This window comes from Leptosomus discolor, chromosome 11 (genome assembly GCF_034619465.1).
Source record: "Leptosomus discolor isolate bLepDis1 chromosome 11, bLepDis1.hap2, whole genome shotgun sequence".
Taxonomy (NCBI): Eukaryota; Metazoa; Chordata; class Aves; order Leptosomiformes; family Leptosomidae; genus Leptosomus; species Leptosomus discolor.
This window is the reverse complement of record NC_141401.1, coordinates 7,278,015-7,294,571: the sequence shown is the minus strand read 5'-3', so window position 1 is coordinate 7,294,571 and position 16,557 is coordinate 7,278,015. Positions and strand designations below refer to the sequence as shown.

Below are 16,557 nucleotides of genomic sequence, written 5' to 3'. Positions count from 1 at the left end.
TCCGGCCAGTCCCTTTTTCCTTCTTCCGAACTTTCATACACTTTCATCTCCCTTTCTGGATCGAAACTGCAGCCTTTCCTCTCCGCAACCAAACCGAAGGGTGAGCCTGCAGGAGGTTGCTCGCAGGGGCTGCGAGTGTGGCAGAGACGCATCCAAGCGCCTCAGAAGTGCAGCCCCTTGTGCAGTTTCCGCTTAAATAAATTTTGCAGTATTCTGCTTAAATAAATTCTGCCTCTGCAAACTCTGCTTAAATAAATTTTGCCTGTTTAAGTCTCCAGCGAGATTTTTAAAGAGTCGTGGCAAGACCGGTGTGGTTACGATGGTCTATATTTACAGCAATGCAAAGAATTATTGTTACTAAAGTAGGAATTAACAGCGATAGAGATAGGTGTGATAAGTTATTCATCATCTTTTCTTTAGAAGCGTTTTCCACCCCAAAAGCTCGGCTTTACTGCACGCACCTGGCAAGGGAGGAAAAAGGTACGGTCACCGCCACCGCCAACAGGAGTTCGCTTTGTCCGTTTTCATCGCAGTTTTTGTCCTTTCGGGGACAAACCCCCCCCCCAGCCGGGACTGGCCCCGCCACACCGCGCCGGTGCGCGCAGGGGAGGGGCCGCGCCACGGCGGCGCAGGGCCGGGACGGGGAGCGGCAGAGCCCGCTCGCAGGGGGCACCTCGGGGGCGGCGGGTAGGTGGGTGTGCGTGTGCCCGTGCCCGTGCCCGTGCCCGTGCCCCCGGCCGAGGGGCAGCCGCTGCCGGGACGCGGCGGGGCCGCACCGCAAACTTTAGCGGCGGGGGGGCGGCGGGGGGCAGAGCCCGCCCCGTGCGCCCCCTCCCCGCGCCGGGCGGGGCGGGACGGGCGCTCCGCGGGCGCCGAGGGGCGGAGCGGCCCCGCCGGGCGGCGGCGGCGGCGGCGGCGGCGGAGGAGGGGAGCCGGGACGCGGAGCCGCGCTCCGCACCCCGCGGAGCGGCCCAGCCCGGCCCGGCCCGGCCCGGCCCAGCCCAGGCCGGGAGCCATGCCGCTGCCGTGCCGGGGCTGGACGCTGGCGTTGCTCACGCTGCTTGTCGGTTTTCTCATCTTCGCCGATATCTCCGAGATCGAGGAGGAGAGCGGGTAAATAACCCCTTCCCCGGGGCGGAGGGGCGCGGAGGGTAGGGGTGCTGGAGGCGGCGGAGGAGGAGAAGGCGGCGGAGGGCGGGGGGAGGTGGTGCCGGGGGTGTGTGGGGGGGGTGCCCGGACAGTTTCTTTGTCTCCGGCTTTCCCGGTTTCTTGCCGTGCCGAAGTGGGGAGGGAACTCGCTCCGCTCCCGCGCAGCGCCGCGGAACCGGCGGCGGCAGCTCCGGGTGGGACCGCCCCGCCGCCGGGCAGGACGGGGCGCGCCGGGGCAGGGGGCCGGGGGGGGGGCAGCCCCGCCGGCCCGGACAGGGGTGCGGGGGCGGGTACCGCTCCCGTTAGAGACAATGGGGTACCGGTCCGGGGGGGGAGGGATGGCGGAGCGGGTACCGCTCCCGTTAGAGACAATGAGGAACCGGTCGGGGTGGGGATGCTGCAGCAGGTACCAGTCCCGTTAGAGACAATGAGGTACCGGTCCGGGTAGGGATGCTCCATCAGGTACAGGTCTGAGTAGGGATGCTGGAGCGGGTACCAGTCTGATTAGAGATGTTGGAGCAGATACTGGTCTGGAGAGAGGGGTTTGGGCGCGGGCAGTGCTCCGGTGTTTGATGGGCTGATGGAGCAGGTCCCTGAGTGGGATATTGGTGCAGGCAGTCTGCTGGCCGGGGATGGTGGGGCAAGTTGCAGCTCAGGGGGACTTGGGCGCCGATGCTGATCCGGGTGGGTGTGGTGGAGAGAGCACCAGCCCGCAGAGGTGATGGAGAAGGGACCATTCTGCAGGGTGCTGGAGCAAGGACCAGCCTGCAAGGTGGGAGAGATTGAGCAGGGACCAGTTAGCTGGGGGTGATGGAGCAGCGTGGGAGAGCTCAACTCGCTCGTCTGTCCCCGTGGGCTGTATCCCGCCCTTTCCCAATCACTTCCAGGGTGGTTGTTTACCTGCAGGTGCCCTGTATAGCAGGGGCTAAAGCAGCCCCTGAAGAGAGGAATAACATCCTACCCACCCCATAAACCCCATCTCTGAGGGCATCATGGAATCTTGGGGGGTGAGAGGAACAAATGTGGAGAGAAGAGTTTGCATGAACTTGAGGAACTCACTACAGCAATGTGGGAAAACAAATAATTCTAGTGATGTGGGGTGCGCTCGTAGGGCCCCAGTGGCACAAGGTCTTGCTGTTGGGACCAGGTGGCGTTGTCCAAACGGCATTACATCAAAACAAACACCTGGCTGAAATTATAAATCAAATGCGGTGATGTTTGTCATTGTTTCATTGTTATATTATATTGGATGCCATGGACAGTAAGTGCTTAAAGGTCAGTAGCCTTGTCCAGAAACATCCAGCACCAGACTGTGCGTTACCAGGCTGGATGAATTGTTGCTCTGCAACGAGCTGGCACTATCTATATAATAATAAAGGAAATGAAAACCTTCTGAAGCATCCTCCCCATCGGACAGACTGCTCTGATCCTCTTGCTTTCCTCCCATCTTCTTTTCCGGCTTCTGTTCTTTCTTCTCTCTCCTCAGCTATCTGTCAGATCTGTCCGCTAGAACTTGCTGTGCCCTTATTGAAAACCTATTCCGTTTTGTTACTTACTTTGTCCTGTTTTTCACCCTGGTTCATTAGGGATTCCCAGTGTTGTGGCTTTTTTTCTCCTCTCTTTTCTGTACATTGTATGGAAATTGGATGCTTGCTGGCTGCTTATCTCCAAGCCCTGGCATCTGAGTTTGTTGCTGTAGTTCCTCCAAGGAAGTACTGCCAAGCAGTGCAGCGGCAGAGACAGCAACAGGGTCAGATGAGTTCTGTAGAAACAGCGAGCAGCTTGTTTCATACAGCATTTCAGAAATTGTGGTGCACCAGGTAACTAGCAAAGGAGAGGAGCACCTTAGGGAGCAAAGGAGGTGTCCTGCAGTCCCATACTCTCTGATATGCGTTAGTCCCAGACTGTTCATAGATAACGTCCCACATCAGCTGTGCTTCTGATAGGGGGATGCACAGAGCAAAGGTGGGACCCTACTATATTAAGAAGTAATCGTGAAGCAGGGCAAACCCTTTCTCTTGCTTTGCCCTTTTCCACTCACTTCTTTTCCGCATTGCATCTCCGAAGTAGTTCGGGTTTCATGAGCTCCTTCATCCCAAACACAGCAAGGGGCCGAACACTGTTCACCTGACGCTGTAAGCTCTTAGAACAGGAGCCTGGCACAGAGAGCACCTCATCCCTGTGTGCTGCTGTGGTACCAGGAATGGTCAAGGCAATGCTCTGACCTGGCTGAAGTGTATTGCTGGGGAGATGTGGAAAAGCTGAGTGGCTGATCTGCAACAGGTCAGGGGATGATAAAGGGTTTTCAACTTTGACGGCCACATGATCGCAGCAAACAGGTCCTGTAGGTAAAGGGGACTGCATGACAGCAAAAGTGCTCAATGGTGTAGAGAAAGAGACCCTTCCAAAGTTTTCCAGGAGCTCTCTGTGTGTCCAGGAGGGAACAGCTCCTCTCTGTGAGAGGTTTGGGAGGTACTGGATATCTGTGCAGCTCTCCCCCAGGTCAGGAGTATTTGGCTGATGGATTGTGTGGCTCAGCATCCTCCTCCCCACCCCTGTAGACCACCTTTGCTTTGGTCAGCGAAGCATTAAGGAAAGCAAAGAGCTGGCCAGGTGTCCCCTGGCAGGCTCACGGCACTGAGGGGGGTGGGAAATGCAGGCAGGTGCGACTCTTTTCTTCTTTTTCCTTGGCATCGAAACACTCTCTAATTATTGTGAGGAGCGAACAGCTTGCCCACTTTTACACATACCCTGCCCCCTGCCTGTGATTTGGATTGTCTTTGGAAGAATATGCTTCATAAGGGTGGGAGCAGGGAAGAACATATTTCTCTCACCTACAAATACTGAGAAACTGCAGGAAGAAAGGACAAAATGTTCATTAGGTACAAAGTAAGAATATAATATTACTGGCAAAAGGACAAAGGAAAAAAAAAATCATGCTGTTTCCCTGGACAATAAGTTCTCAGCATCGCAGGTGAGGGGAGGTAGGAGCCAAGGGTGGCTGGAGCAGCTCTGCCTGCCAGAGGCTTCTGAGAAAGATGTTTGCTCCTTAAGCAGTCCCATCTTTCTCCTCCAGATACTCCTATACCACCTCCTGCAGCCGGGAGATACTGAAACAAAGAAGTGTCAGGGCAAGGATGAAAATTCAGCAGTTTCTTGCTCCCGACGCTGCGTCGCTCCCGTTAGCCTGTTCCTCCCGCCCCTGCGTGCGGGTTTTCACCCTGCTACATCCCTGTCGTTATCTATACGTGTCACCTATAGATGCCTCGCTTGAATTGCGGTGCTGCGGGGTGCCAGCGGGCAGGCGGGCGCTCTCGTCCCGCTCGCCTTGGCTCGCTCCTCGCGCTCGCCGGCGTGCGCTGCCGCCGTGAAGGATTGCCGTTGCGAACGGTCTTGGCACTTTGTTTCCGAACAACCACCTGGTTCCGGGCTGCTGAACTTTTCCTGCAGCCCGATGGCGCCGATGTTTCCCTCCATCGCTCCGGCTCTTTGTTTCCCTGGAAGGGAACAAAAGACATGTTCACGGCTGTCTTGGGGAACGCTAATGTAATCGCTGGCGTTTCTTCATCCACCCCGGGACAGCGGAGCGGGCCGGACCTCTCGCCGCAGAGGAGGACAAAGGAGTCGGCATCGAGTGGAGTAATTATTGCCCGTGACAAGGAGGAAAATTCTGCTCCTTGGTGGCAGTTTAAAGGGACTCTTTGTTATTATGCGTCTGCTGTAGCTGTTCTGCAGGGGTTCCAGCTGTGTCCTGATTGTCTGTAGAGGGAGCTGGTGACCCGCTGCCACCAGGTGACTCCTCAAATTAGTGTGTGAGCCATCTTAGGGAGCACTTGACTCTTGGTAATGGGTTGGTCTTAATATGAGTCAACCTTTTCTCTGCTAGTCCAGACCGCATGCCTTTCCATCGTGATTACAGGAGGAATTATATTCTGCTCTTTTAAAGTGATGACTTAGAGTATCTAATGTTGCTGGCCTGCCTGGAAGCTTGTCAGTAAATTGCCACTTTTTCCTCATGTGCCCTTTTCTAACGCCTGCCTTTCAAAGGCTCAGGAATGCCACAAAGAGATTTTGTGTCCTTTATGGCTGATGTGCTTGCTCTGAATGGTCTGTAGTGTGCTGTAGTCGTAACAGTTTTTACTGAGGTTGGTCCATGGAGTATAAATGCCCTGCTTAGGTCTTTCAGGCTGTGATTTACTGCGCCTGACCCAGAGTTAGGCTAACACTTGCTCTCCACCAGAAAGTTTTGTTGAAAAAAGTGCTGTATTCTACCAACGTACACTTTTGTGCATTCACACAGCAGGTGCACGTGAGCCAACAATTATCCGGGTTGGTCTGGAGGACTAATGCCTCTCTGCAGGACAGAAGCCCACAGACACCCTGTAACTATTCATGTAAGTGGAGCCAACGGAGAGACCTTTGTACGCGCTGGGTGTGGCAGGGCCCTAACAAAAGCCCCATGGCGCATCGGGCCGGAAAATAAAAGCAGTGTTGGAGCACCGATGTGAGGAAAAAAATACTCGGTGTAGGCTTTGATTGCAACTGTTCTGATGGTAACTTGAGCTCAAGCAGCCAATTTCAGGTTGGCTGCAGAGCTCCCCTTCCTCCCTGTGAAGCATTCCTTCATCTCCTGCCGCCCTGCAGGGGCAGGGGTGACTGCTGCAAAGACGTATCCAAAAGCCCCGTGCTCCTGCCTAGAGCAGGCTCAAGGAGATGAATCTCCAGAGCTTGTTTCGTTACGCTGGGCTCCGAGGGAATGGCAGGAGCAGTAGTACCTGCAGGGAATCAGTGTCCAGCAGGAGGGCTGGGAGCAGCAGGGTGGAAAGCACTAGCAGACTTCCGAGCGATCCAGTGGAACAAAAAGAAAACGTAACCAGTGCCTTTAAGGGCTTTCCAGTATAATTGGTGAAAAGTTACTCTTTGGTCCAGTCCTGATCATCAGCAGGTTGCAAGACCCACAAGGAGGGAATTTCTGAGGTGTGAGGAGGGCAGTAGATGTGGTAGGAGGATGCGTGTCGACAGCCAGCGCTTCTTGGGTGCAGAGTTGCTGACGCCATGGCCAGTCCCACCCCCAGCAACCAGAGCAACGAAGAGAGCGAAGCAGTTCCCACAAGGGCTTCAAGTTTCCCTTTTGCCCAGGTGGGCTTTTTGTTTCCCATCTCTAACCTCACTAATGCACAATTCCAGTCTGGAAAGCAAATGGGACCTTTTCCTCCCTGCAGAGAACAAGGAGTTGCAAGTGTTGGTTCATTTAGTGAAGGCTTGTTGAGCAGCTAACGGTGAGGTTAAGTGATTCAGCCGTCGGCAGTACGGTGCCCGCTCCTGTGTGCTACTGCCGTAGCCAGCAGTGACACAGCAGATCCCGCTGCTGCCAGGAGCCCTCCTGGCCTCTCCCTGCCATGGATGAAGGGGTCAGTTTTCTCTTGCTTTCTCTGCAGAAACCATGGTTATTCTGCTTGGACATCTGTTCATCAGTGTCTACTTGCATGCCAGATGTGCTTGCCCTCCAGGAGAGTGTTTAACAGGAGCTCCTTTATCTTTCCTTGGGCTTTCAGGCTACAGGTATTTTGTTTTTTCATCCCTGAGACCAGCACTACTTAAATACATCTACAGGCACAGTTGCTATAAAAAACAGTTGTTCCAAAGACAGACTTCTTCTAATTGCCTCATCGTTTGTTCTCCCTGGGCCTGGGTCATCCTCAGCAGCAAAAAATAAGCCCAAACTACAGCATTAGACAATAATTATTTTGCTGTCTCTCTGGTTTCCATCCCCAATTGCCTCTGGAAACAAGTGAGTTCCCTGGCACAGTAAATTCACTGTAGGAGCAGAGTTTCAGGTGTACTTCAGCAAACACCACGGCAGAACAGGCTGGTGTCAGCAGCTCTGCCCCTTGTAATGCAATAGAGAAAAGAAGAAAAAAGGAGAAAAAAAAAAAAGAGCATCATTATAGCTCCTTTTTCTTTGTGTTCCCACTGTAAATCTAACCAACTGCTTGTTTTGCTGGAGCAGCAGCCTTGGTGGTGTTGGTGGCCTTGGGAGATGCATCACCATCAACAGCAGCAGCACTGGGTCCAATTGGGAAGCGAAGGGGCCGATCCAGGGAGATGGGCATGACATGGCCAAAACCTGCCAGGTGAGAGGGCAGGCTGGGAGCAGGAAGGAAGGTGAGCTGGGAAGGCAGCACATGGTGAAGGTGCTCGGTGGGTGGGTGGTGGGACCAAAGTGGTCCTCCTGAAGCAAGGAGTGATGCCACAGCACAAATGCTGTGTCCTGCCATCAGCTAACCCTGTTAGGAGTCCTTGCACCAGCCCAGGGCTGATCGTTGCACTGGGGGATAACACCACAAGGCAGAAACGCCGTCAGCTTGAGGGACGCTCCCCCTTGCCAGGCAGCCAGCAGCTTCATCGCCCTGGTCCCACTAACTGCTGGCCCCACCATTGACCCCTCCGAGGTTCCTTGTTTGCACAGCATTTGATTCATCGAGCTGGCTGCTCGTGCACCAGGTCAGGTCTTTCCAAATTTAAGTGCTGGACTCTTTCTTATTGCTACTGCAAATAAAGTCCTTGTTATTGCATACGGAAATCCTCTGGGAATATCACAAACAAACACAAAGAAACCCCAGGCTGGGCATCTGCTTGCTGAGCACGCTGTCCCTCCCTGTCCAGTGCTCTCCATGGGCAGAGCTGCTTTTAAAAGCACATATTGTCACAGTCATGACACAGGTTCGAAGTGCTCTCTCAAGGCCTCCCACAGTCAAACAGCATCACAGTGGGCTCCAGGTATTGCCCGTTCGTCTGGCAGGTCCGAATTGAAGGATGGTTCTTCCACCGTGACCCGTCACCTCCCAGCCCAGGCTTTACTGGCATCTTCAGGAATATAATTCAGCTCTCAGCCAGCAGCTACAACAGGGGACATGTTTCCCCTGCGAAGGTTAAGCATTGTAATAAGGCATCTCTGGTGCCTTTTCAGACGCCCAGAAGCACGCTCAACTGTCAACCAGCAGCTGCTCAGTTGGTGATTAAACTTCTCCTCCTTACTGGCACCTGGATTTCTGCGGTATAGCTTTATGAGCCAGGGGAGGAGAGAGGAGGCTGAGCTCTGAAACCATTATTGGCTTTTCAATATTTGGCCTCTGGATGTTGTCATCTGGGGACTAAGTCCTTGTGAAGGTCCTGAGGAAGCTCCATTGCTGGTGGGTGCCTGCCATGGTGGGCAAATAGCTCAGGCGGTTGCTGGTTGTGAGGTGTAGCTCTCATGCAGGCGTTCCCAGCCCTCTTAGTGTAGGCACCAGATGTTATTATAAAGATGTTATTTTGAGGATGTTATATCAAAATAAAAGATGTTATTTTGAGGATGCTCATATAGAAGAACCACTCCAGGAGAGGTCCTCAATATCCACGTCAATAGTGAAAAAAGAACCCACATGAGATCTTGAGTATTCCAAGGGGCTGCACAGAGCAGTGGGAAAAGTAGGCAAGAGGTGGGTGTGGGAGGATGAGCCGGAGGACCCACAGCCCTTCAGAGATGATATCTTTTTGTATTGCACCATTCCTATTTCCCAAGGTACATGGCATCCAAGATGATGCAGGAGCCGCTGGGATTTCTGTCTTTTGGGACGCGAACGCTCAGGGTGACAGGATCTGCTGCAAGACTGATGCTCTGCTGTTTGTGCTCCCTGATAGCTCTGCTCTGTTGGCTGAAAAAATTATCTCAGGAAAAATGTATAGTGTTGACATGTTTTTTAAGCAGTGAATCTTTTGTCTCAGCTCCTTTCTAGGTCTCAGCTGCGCTCTTGCGGGTTTTTCCTTCTCCCTTCCAGAAGAGGAAAGCTAAATACACAGACACACATACACCCCAGTCCCAAGCCCCTCACTGGATCCTTTTTACCTGCTTCAATGTCTTTTTCTTTGCTGACTGTTTCATTAACACAGCCAAAGACACTGTGCCAATGCCAGGAATAAATGTCTAATGGAAGACCTGAGATGAAGGAGGGAAGAAGGTCCTGCCAGGATGGGGAACAGTGAAGTGTATGACATTTGAGCCCTGCAAGGCATGAGTATTTCATCTTTAAAGCAGTGATGCTACAAGAGCATCATGGGGTGATCAAGTCAGGCCATGCTGATGTTCTGGTGAATGCATGTGGATGTGAGACCTGACACTCTACAGGTGCGAGAGAGACTTTTCTGGCTCAGGGAAGGCCCATGCTGGCTTGGGGACAGAGCCTGAAAGTGCTGGACCACGGCTCCCTTGTGTGCAGCAGTAACCATCAGGCTGCCCCAAGCATCCTCCTGCCTCTCGCAGGTCCCTCAGGGCAGGTAGTTCGAGGCAGGGACAGAGGTTTTGGTGTGGTGCTCCAGTTACCCCAGTGCAGAGTGATTCCCCAAGCAGCGTCCTGGTGGTAGGCTGCCGTGGGCATCCCTCCCATTCCCTCCTGTCCTTTAGTCGTCAGAGCTGCGCCGTTACTGCTGATTCTTCACTGGTTTTGTCACATAAGTGTTTCAGCTTAATTGGCTTATTCCCTATTAAGCAATAGGTGTCTCTGTTTTGCAAACTCACGTGTCTCGATTCCTGTGTCCTCAGCGTACACTTGCAATGATTACACGCGGTGATTTGCAGCCAGGCAGCAATCTTGGGGCCAAACCTTCCTCTCATTTACATGGGAGCTGATGTGGAGGCACAGTTACCACCTGACAGGTAGGGATGCTACGTGCCTCCGACCTTCCCATCTTGTTGTGGTCCCTGAGAAGGAGCCTGCAGCATTGGGTGACGTGATGGGCGTGGGACTGGGGCATGGGAGGTGGTGACCAAATTAGCAAGGCTGGTTTGCTTGAGACTGACAGAGATGTGTTTCCCACAGCGGGTAATAGCAAGTGCTGTGAGCAACAGCGAGGCCATCGGCTGGTGCTTTTACACCGAGTCTCCTTGGCTTGCTGGAAGATGTTACACTGCCAGCCTGGCTGCACGAGCACTGCCCCTGTGGCTCATGTACCGGAGCTGCACTGGGACCCCAGCGGGGCAAGGTGGTTTTCCTGAAAGCTGTGATATGGGCACAGTCTCCTAAATGCGGTTGTATGACTTGATAGAAAGGATGCATCTTGGAGCAGTAAAAATAGCACCTGATATTTAGGAAGTTTTTGACACTCAGGCTGCCAAGCTGTGACAATATGAACAAGTGAGATTTTAAACACATGGAAGTGCGATTTCAAATGTCTCATCAAGATGTATTGCAGGATCCTTCATTCTGGCAGACAAACACTTTAGAAATGTCTTCCAAATTAATCCCTACAGAGGGAACCTGGCTCACCAGGAGAGTGCAGGTACGCAGGGCTACCTAATGGCCACCGCTTTTCTTAATCACCATCTCCTCCACACCCCAGGATGACAGCCTCAAAAGTGACTGGTGCAATGTCACAGGGAATGATCTGCAAGTGTTAGATGTCCTGGCTCCTCCCGGTGTGTTAGGAAATGTGGTACAGGGAGGCAAGATGCGAAATGAGCCTGTGAGAGCTGCGTTTCTGGATGGGGAAGACCGGTGTTGGGGAGAGTGCACGATGTTGTGTTGGAGTACCTGATCTCAAGGTTCAAAAATGCATCTCCGATCCCATCGCTTCTTGCCTGACTTTGGCTTTTGTTTCTAATTTGCAAGTTGGTTTATGTGTGGGACTAACCAGCAGTGAAGCCTTCCCGCTCCAAATTTGTCTCTTCTGTGATAGCAGAGGATTTTATGGCTATGAGTGGGCTTTGACCTAAACCCCACAGAAACCGCTTGAGTGTCTAGTGAGAAGCCCACAAGGGGACTTGACGATGAATGTGGCCTTTTTTCGTCTTTTCTGCGAGACCTTGATGTGCAGATGGAAAGCCAGGACACGGTCCCCAAGGAATCCTGGTTTCCAGCCTCTGGGCTTGGTTTCTGCTCAGTTTGGGCTCCTGGGACACCTTTGCTTCTCCGCCCTGCGGGACAGGCTGGACAGGTTGGCACTTGGAAGCCAATTATTTCCCTGTCGTAGACAACTTGGAAATGTGGCAATTTTCCCCCAAAGCTCTGGCGTTGCGTTTGCTGCTCTGCCAGTCTCAACACAAACCCTGAATTTCAGGGAAGAGGAGGGAGGGTTGAGACCTGTATCCCGATCCACATTTCACAGCACTGCCCCGAGCAAATCCTGCCTCATCTTTGAGGACTGGGGGAGCACACGGCCTAGCTTAATGACTGCACTGCTCTTAGTCAGCAAAATGAATTTACTCACTTAATAGGGCAGTCAGTGCATCCAAGCCCATCTCTAATGAGGTGACGTGCAGGTGCCAGCTAGTCCCTGACATTGCAAGGTCTGCCTATGCCCATGAATGCACACAGGATTATCTATCACACTGAGCGTCAGCAGGAGCAAAATCTGGGTAAGTTTGGGAGAAGGAGGGTGATCTATGTGTTAGTATTTTATTTTTAGTGGCTGGGCAGCATCTCTCTTTTCCCCGAAACTCTTAGTTACAGTGACTGGGTCCATCTGGCCACAAAGCAGCATCCTGCAGAGGGTCTGTAAGCATCCCGCTCCACGTCCCCTCCTCACCCAGCTGCTTCGGGGAGAGCCCGTGGGCTGGGAGGGCAGTGATTTTGAGAGAGTGGTCCCTGACTAGGCCTTGGCATCACGCTTCTGTGCTCTTCAGGTAGAAAATAGGAATTCTGGTCTTGAGGACAACATCAGAGAAGTCCTTAAAAGGCAAAGTAAATATAGGTGGTGATTTATTTATTTTTTAATAGATACAGACTGCCTTATGGGTACAGCCTGCAGCCATTTCAGGAGACCAATGGCTGCGTGTGCTTTTTGGGCCAGTGAGACCTTGTCAGATCGATTCCCGTGGTCCTCTGGGTGACATGTCCTACCCTCCCACCCAGGAAGAGCCGTACTCGCTCTCAGCGAGTAAAGAGCAGCATTTTCAAGAGGACAGATCTGCTGTAAGCGCATGGTGCCTGTTCCTGTCCTGGCTTGTGGGACTGTCATTTTTGGGTGTTAGGGGCCAAGCCACTTCACCCCCAGTGTCCCAGCTGTACATCAAGGATCATAAAATACTCCTAAAACAAAAGCAGGTTGTGAAAATGTGATTAGTAGGTGTTTGAACCGCTTAGATAAAAACTGTGGCACTCTGAACTCTGTTTCTGAGGAATTCAGATGGGTAAATTCTACTTAATAATCCCCTAAAGGATTATTACCTCTCTTTTCTGTGGAGGAGGGAGGAGGACTTGGGTTGCCCAAGGTCAGGAAGAGGCAGAGGTTTTGTTCCAGCAGGAATGGGCTCCACAAGTGTGGCTAAATGGGTGGTTGGGTACAGCTGAAATTCCTAGCTAGTTCATGCTTCTTGTGCCCGCTTCCCATGTGTATTGTCTGCCACAGACGCTGGGGGAAAGCGGGACTTGGAGGTGGGCATCGTAAAATATCCATGGAAAACACATTTTTTAATTTGTAAGCCTGACAATATGGATGCATAAAGCCTGCTCTTAGAGATCTGCACGCCCAAAGAGGCTGCGTGACCTACTTGTTCAGTCAAAGCAGCTTTGATTTCATGTATCGAAATTGCTCGAAGCAAGACCGAACCATACCTAGCAACAATTAAGAGAATCATTTAAGAAGTGGGATATGATGAAAAAGGAAGCAAAAACCCTAAACAGCCCATTCATAGCGGGTGAATAGAAAAGCCTTCACATATCTGATTTGTCAGAAATTATTCATCCAAGAAAATTTGGACCTGAACCATAAGACAATTTTTCTTTTTTATCCTCTGATATATGAATCAGTGTCACTTTACATCTGAGCGCAGAATGTTTTGACCTATATAAGATCTTAGATACTGGAAATTCAGCTTGAAAATCTCAAAGCAAAAATGAGAAAGGATGGCATAAGCCAGTAGTATGGCATTAGCACATATAGATGCGACTTATCGCTGGAAAACATCCCAACAGAAGTCGAAAGAAGAGCGTTTTGTAAATAATAGGATTAGGAAGCAGGTTGGTACTTTGTGGAGCTGGCTATACAATCAAACTGATAACAACTAGATTAATAAGGCAATTCAATCTAAACACAGTGTAGCACTAGAAAGCTTTTCAAATCAATGCCTATCTGTGCAATTTTAATCGAGGTTGGTCTTTGCCTTTTGAAGCCAAGAGATTTGAAACTCCGGGTCAGCAAGGCATAATAAAATGGGCTGACTTTTATTTTTAACGTGTGCCTTGTAATTAGTGCCCTCTATTTCTTAATGTTTGCCTCTACCCAGGTGGGAGAAGTGAAGCAGTACAGCTTGTCTGTGTTGGTAATGAAGTACGGCAGACCTTGGAAAACACCACGCTTGGCTAAACTACAGGTGTTTTGAGCAGCTGGTTTGCCTGGCTGGCACCCACCAGTTGGCTGAGCTGAGCCAAATGGCTGGACAATACAGCCCATGGTACTGTATTCATAGCACGTTGTCTTCAGCTGTACGAAGGGAGCTTGTAGGGAAGATACCCAGAAGTTGCAGTGTAGGACACCAAGGGCCAGAAGGGTGATGGTTTTGAAGCCACGGGAGCGTTTTAGGATTCATTAAACCAGCTGAGACCTTCATCCAAGTATCATGTCCCAGCTTCAGGCAATCTCCGTAGCTCGGAGAGGGAAACCGAGCCTGGCACAGGGAGCAGTGTCTTTGCCAGCATCTCAGGTGTCCACCGAGAGCATCCTGGTTGCTGCTGGCCAGCAAAGCAGTGAGCCCGGTGCTATGGAGCAAGTCATGGGAAGATGTCTACCAGAGCCCTGCTCTCTCCTCCGCTGATGAGCCGCCCCCTCCATGTTCCTATATGACAGCAGAACACTTTGTGCTCTGTTTGCATTACAATATTTTGAAAACTTTCACATTTCACAGCGTGTGAGGGGGAAGAGTAACCTCGGAAACTGCCTTTGAGGGGTTGCTGAGCAGGGGATCCAGGCAGCCTTCCTTCCCACCGCCTCTGCACACAGTGAGTTGGGAGATGTGCTCTTGACTTGTCTTCCTCACGTCCAGCATCTCCAGCCTTGATGCCTGCCTTAATCTCAGGAGGAGACATGCACAGACCTGTCGCTGGGGGCATGTAAAGCTAGATCGGATAAATGCATTTGAATGACATGTTGTGATGCTTTGGATCAGTCCTGCTGTAGCCACAAAACACGGATGAGGTGGAAGCTAACAGGTCTTCTCCACTTCCTAATTTCTTTCACAGAGATTGTGAACCAGCACTTACTCAGGGAGCAGCATTTATTTTTCTAAGCCTTTAATCCAGCCCCTATCTGTCTTACAGCAAGTGTGAAGGAGTGTGAATCCCATTTGGAAGGCTCCTTCAGAGGAGACGTCTCTGAAAGGATGCGTGGTTTGCACACTAATCCAGTCTGCTCCCACACCCCACAGTGAACCCCATTAAAGCAGAGGCTTGTTAAATGCCAGTAGGCTCTAGGAATAAGCTAGTCCTGCTGTTCCCTTGATGCACCAAAAAATGAAACCTCTCACTGACTCTCGGGTTTGTCAAAGGCGAGAGGAGAGTGTCGGAGCAGGAATTGCTCTGACTTGGCCATAGATGGTCTCCAGCAGGAGGGAGGAAAAGGACAACCATCACGTCATTTCCAAGGATTTGATGTTATGCGGTGCTGAGGGCTGTGCTCAGCCTAACAAAGGGATTTACATTGCATCCCGCAAGTCTGAAAATCTCTTTTGATAGCACCGAACGTTCACGTACTCCTTCTTTTTCATTTATGTCTAATGCATTTGGGATTTTTTCAGGACTGGTAGAAATACATGCTCCTGAGATACATTTTCATTAAGGTATATATTTCCAGGTAACAATATTTCTGCTGAAAGAGAATTTGGTTCTCTTTATGAGCGTGTTCATTTGGATATCTGTGCCATGGAAACAATACAGCAGAGCGATGAGCACATGGCAGTTAAAATGTGTCTGACTAGGAGCCTGTCTCCCACTGAGCATCACAAAGTGGGCGACTGGTTCTTTGTGACCCCTTTGAAAATAGCAAGCTAAAGCAAGAAGGAGCTCTGCAGCCAACTAGATGCAGAGCAATACTGGTATGTGTGTATTTTTAAGTGAGGATTTGCAAGCCGTATGAGTGGCATTGGTTTCTGAAGGGGCTTGGTCCCACCTGTTCTTCGTTATAGCAGCATATAGGTGCTGGAAACTTTGGCTGTCCGTTCCCACAGGTCTTGCTCCGGCAGGTCTGGCACCCGTCCTTGTGCAGTGGTGTCAGGCCATGGGAGTGACAAGGCTGTCACTTCAGGTCTCAGCTCCAGCATGCGAAGGATTGTGGTGAGTTGGCCTCGTAGCTTCAGCCAAGTTACACCAAAGGTGGGGACAAGGTGCTTCAGGGCACTTGTGGGACCAGAGAGGGGGCTGGAACAGGGCCCTGGGTCTGGCCTGGGTCCATGGGAGCTGGGAAAAGGCACGCTGTGAGGATGCGGTCTGCACAAGTCACCCAGGAGGCTGGTGGCTCAGTCTGGATAAAGTGGAGATGTTGGGTGGTCTCAGCTGAAAGCCCAAGATGAAGACAGTGATGGGAATCCCGTCCAGATCGTTCAGCTCAGTCCCCACCTGAAAAGGGCAGGGAAAGTGCCTTGGCAGCCTGAAGTCGGAGGGGACCTTCTCTATGCACGGCTAACACCTGACTCGTAAAAAAAAAAAAGTAGAGATGTATTTAATGCAACCTGTAGGCTGCATGCTGCTTTGACGACAGAGACCAGATGTCTTTGACGGCTGGTTAGATCGCGCAGGTATTATTAATTGGGTTGGTCAGGAGCCTTTTTGCCGGAATGATTTCACGGTCACAGTAGGGCAGCAATGACGATGGATGTGAGAAGCCCTTCACAGGACCTCTCCCTTCTGGATGGGGTGGGATGCGAGCGGTGCAGCAGTGTCTCCGTTAGGAGCCCTTCAGAGCAGGATCTCTTGACTGTTGAACAATGCTTGGCAAAGAGGAGCTGGGTTTATAAATAATGCATTTCCTTTGTCTTGCAGGAGTTCTGGAGGCAGAGGTACAATCAGATCAGCTGTGAACAGCTTACATAGCAAATCTAATAGGTTTGTAAATTAGATTTTGTGTTCATTTGTTTTTGCTGTAAGGCAGCTATTAATCTGCTTCTCCTCTTTGCTGGATAGTGCTGTTCTTATTTAGCAAATGTATCTGTTTCTTTTCACTTCTGTTTTGCATTTTCCTAATCGTTTCTCCTCCTCCTTCCCCCAGCTCAGTGCAATAATCATTTGCAAATAACCAAGGATCTGCAAGTTCCAGTGATAGAGGGAATGAGAAAGAGAGTTACTTATTGTGAAAATCAGTCAGTGATAGAGTTGCCATTTTCATAGCTTTACGGCGTGCTATTAGAACAGAGATCGCTGTCTTTGACATCAGAACTTCATT

General features: G+C 51.2%; 1 protein-coding gene across 2 annotated transcripts in view; it reads left to right on the top strand.

Moving 5' to 3' along the window:
* The first annotated feature begins 1,015 nt into the window (after positions 1 to 1,015).
* Positions 1,016 to 16,557, top strand: part of ST8SIA2 (ST8 alpha-N-acetyl-neuraminide alpha-2,8-sialyltransferase 2) — a 30,866-nt gene continuing 15,324 nt past the window's right edge. The window contains exons 1-2 of one of the 2 annotated variants that reach the window (XM_086471638.1): positions 1,016 to 1,113; positions 16,158 to 16,220. In XM_086471638.1, coding sequence (XP_086327764.1) covers positions 1,016 to 1,113; positions 16,158 to 16,220 — 161 coding nt within the window. The remainder of the gene's footprint in view (positions 1,114 to 16,157; positions 16,221 to 16,557) is intronic. The other variant, XM_086471639.1, reaches the window with a different exon arrangement.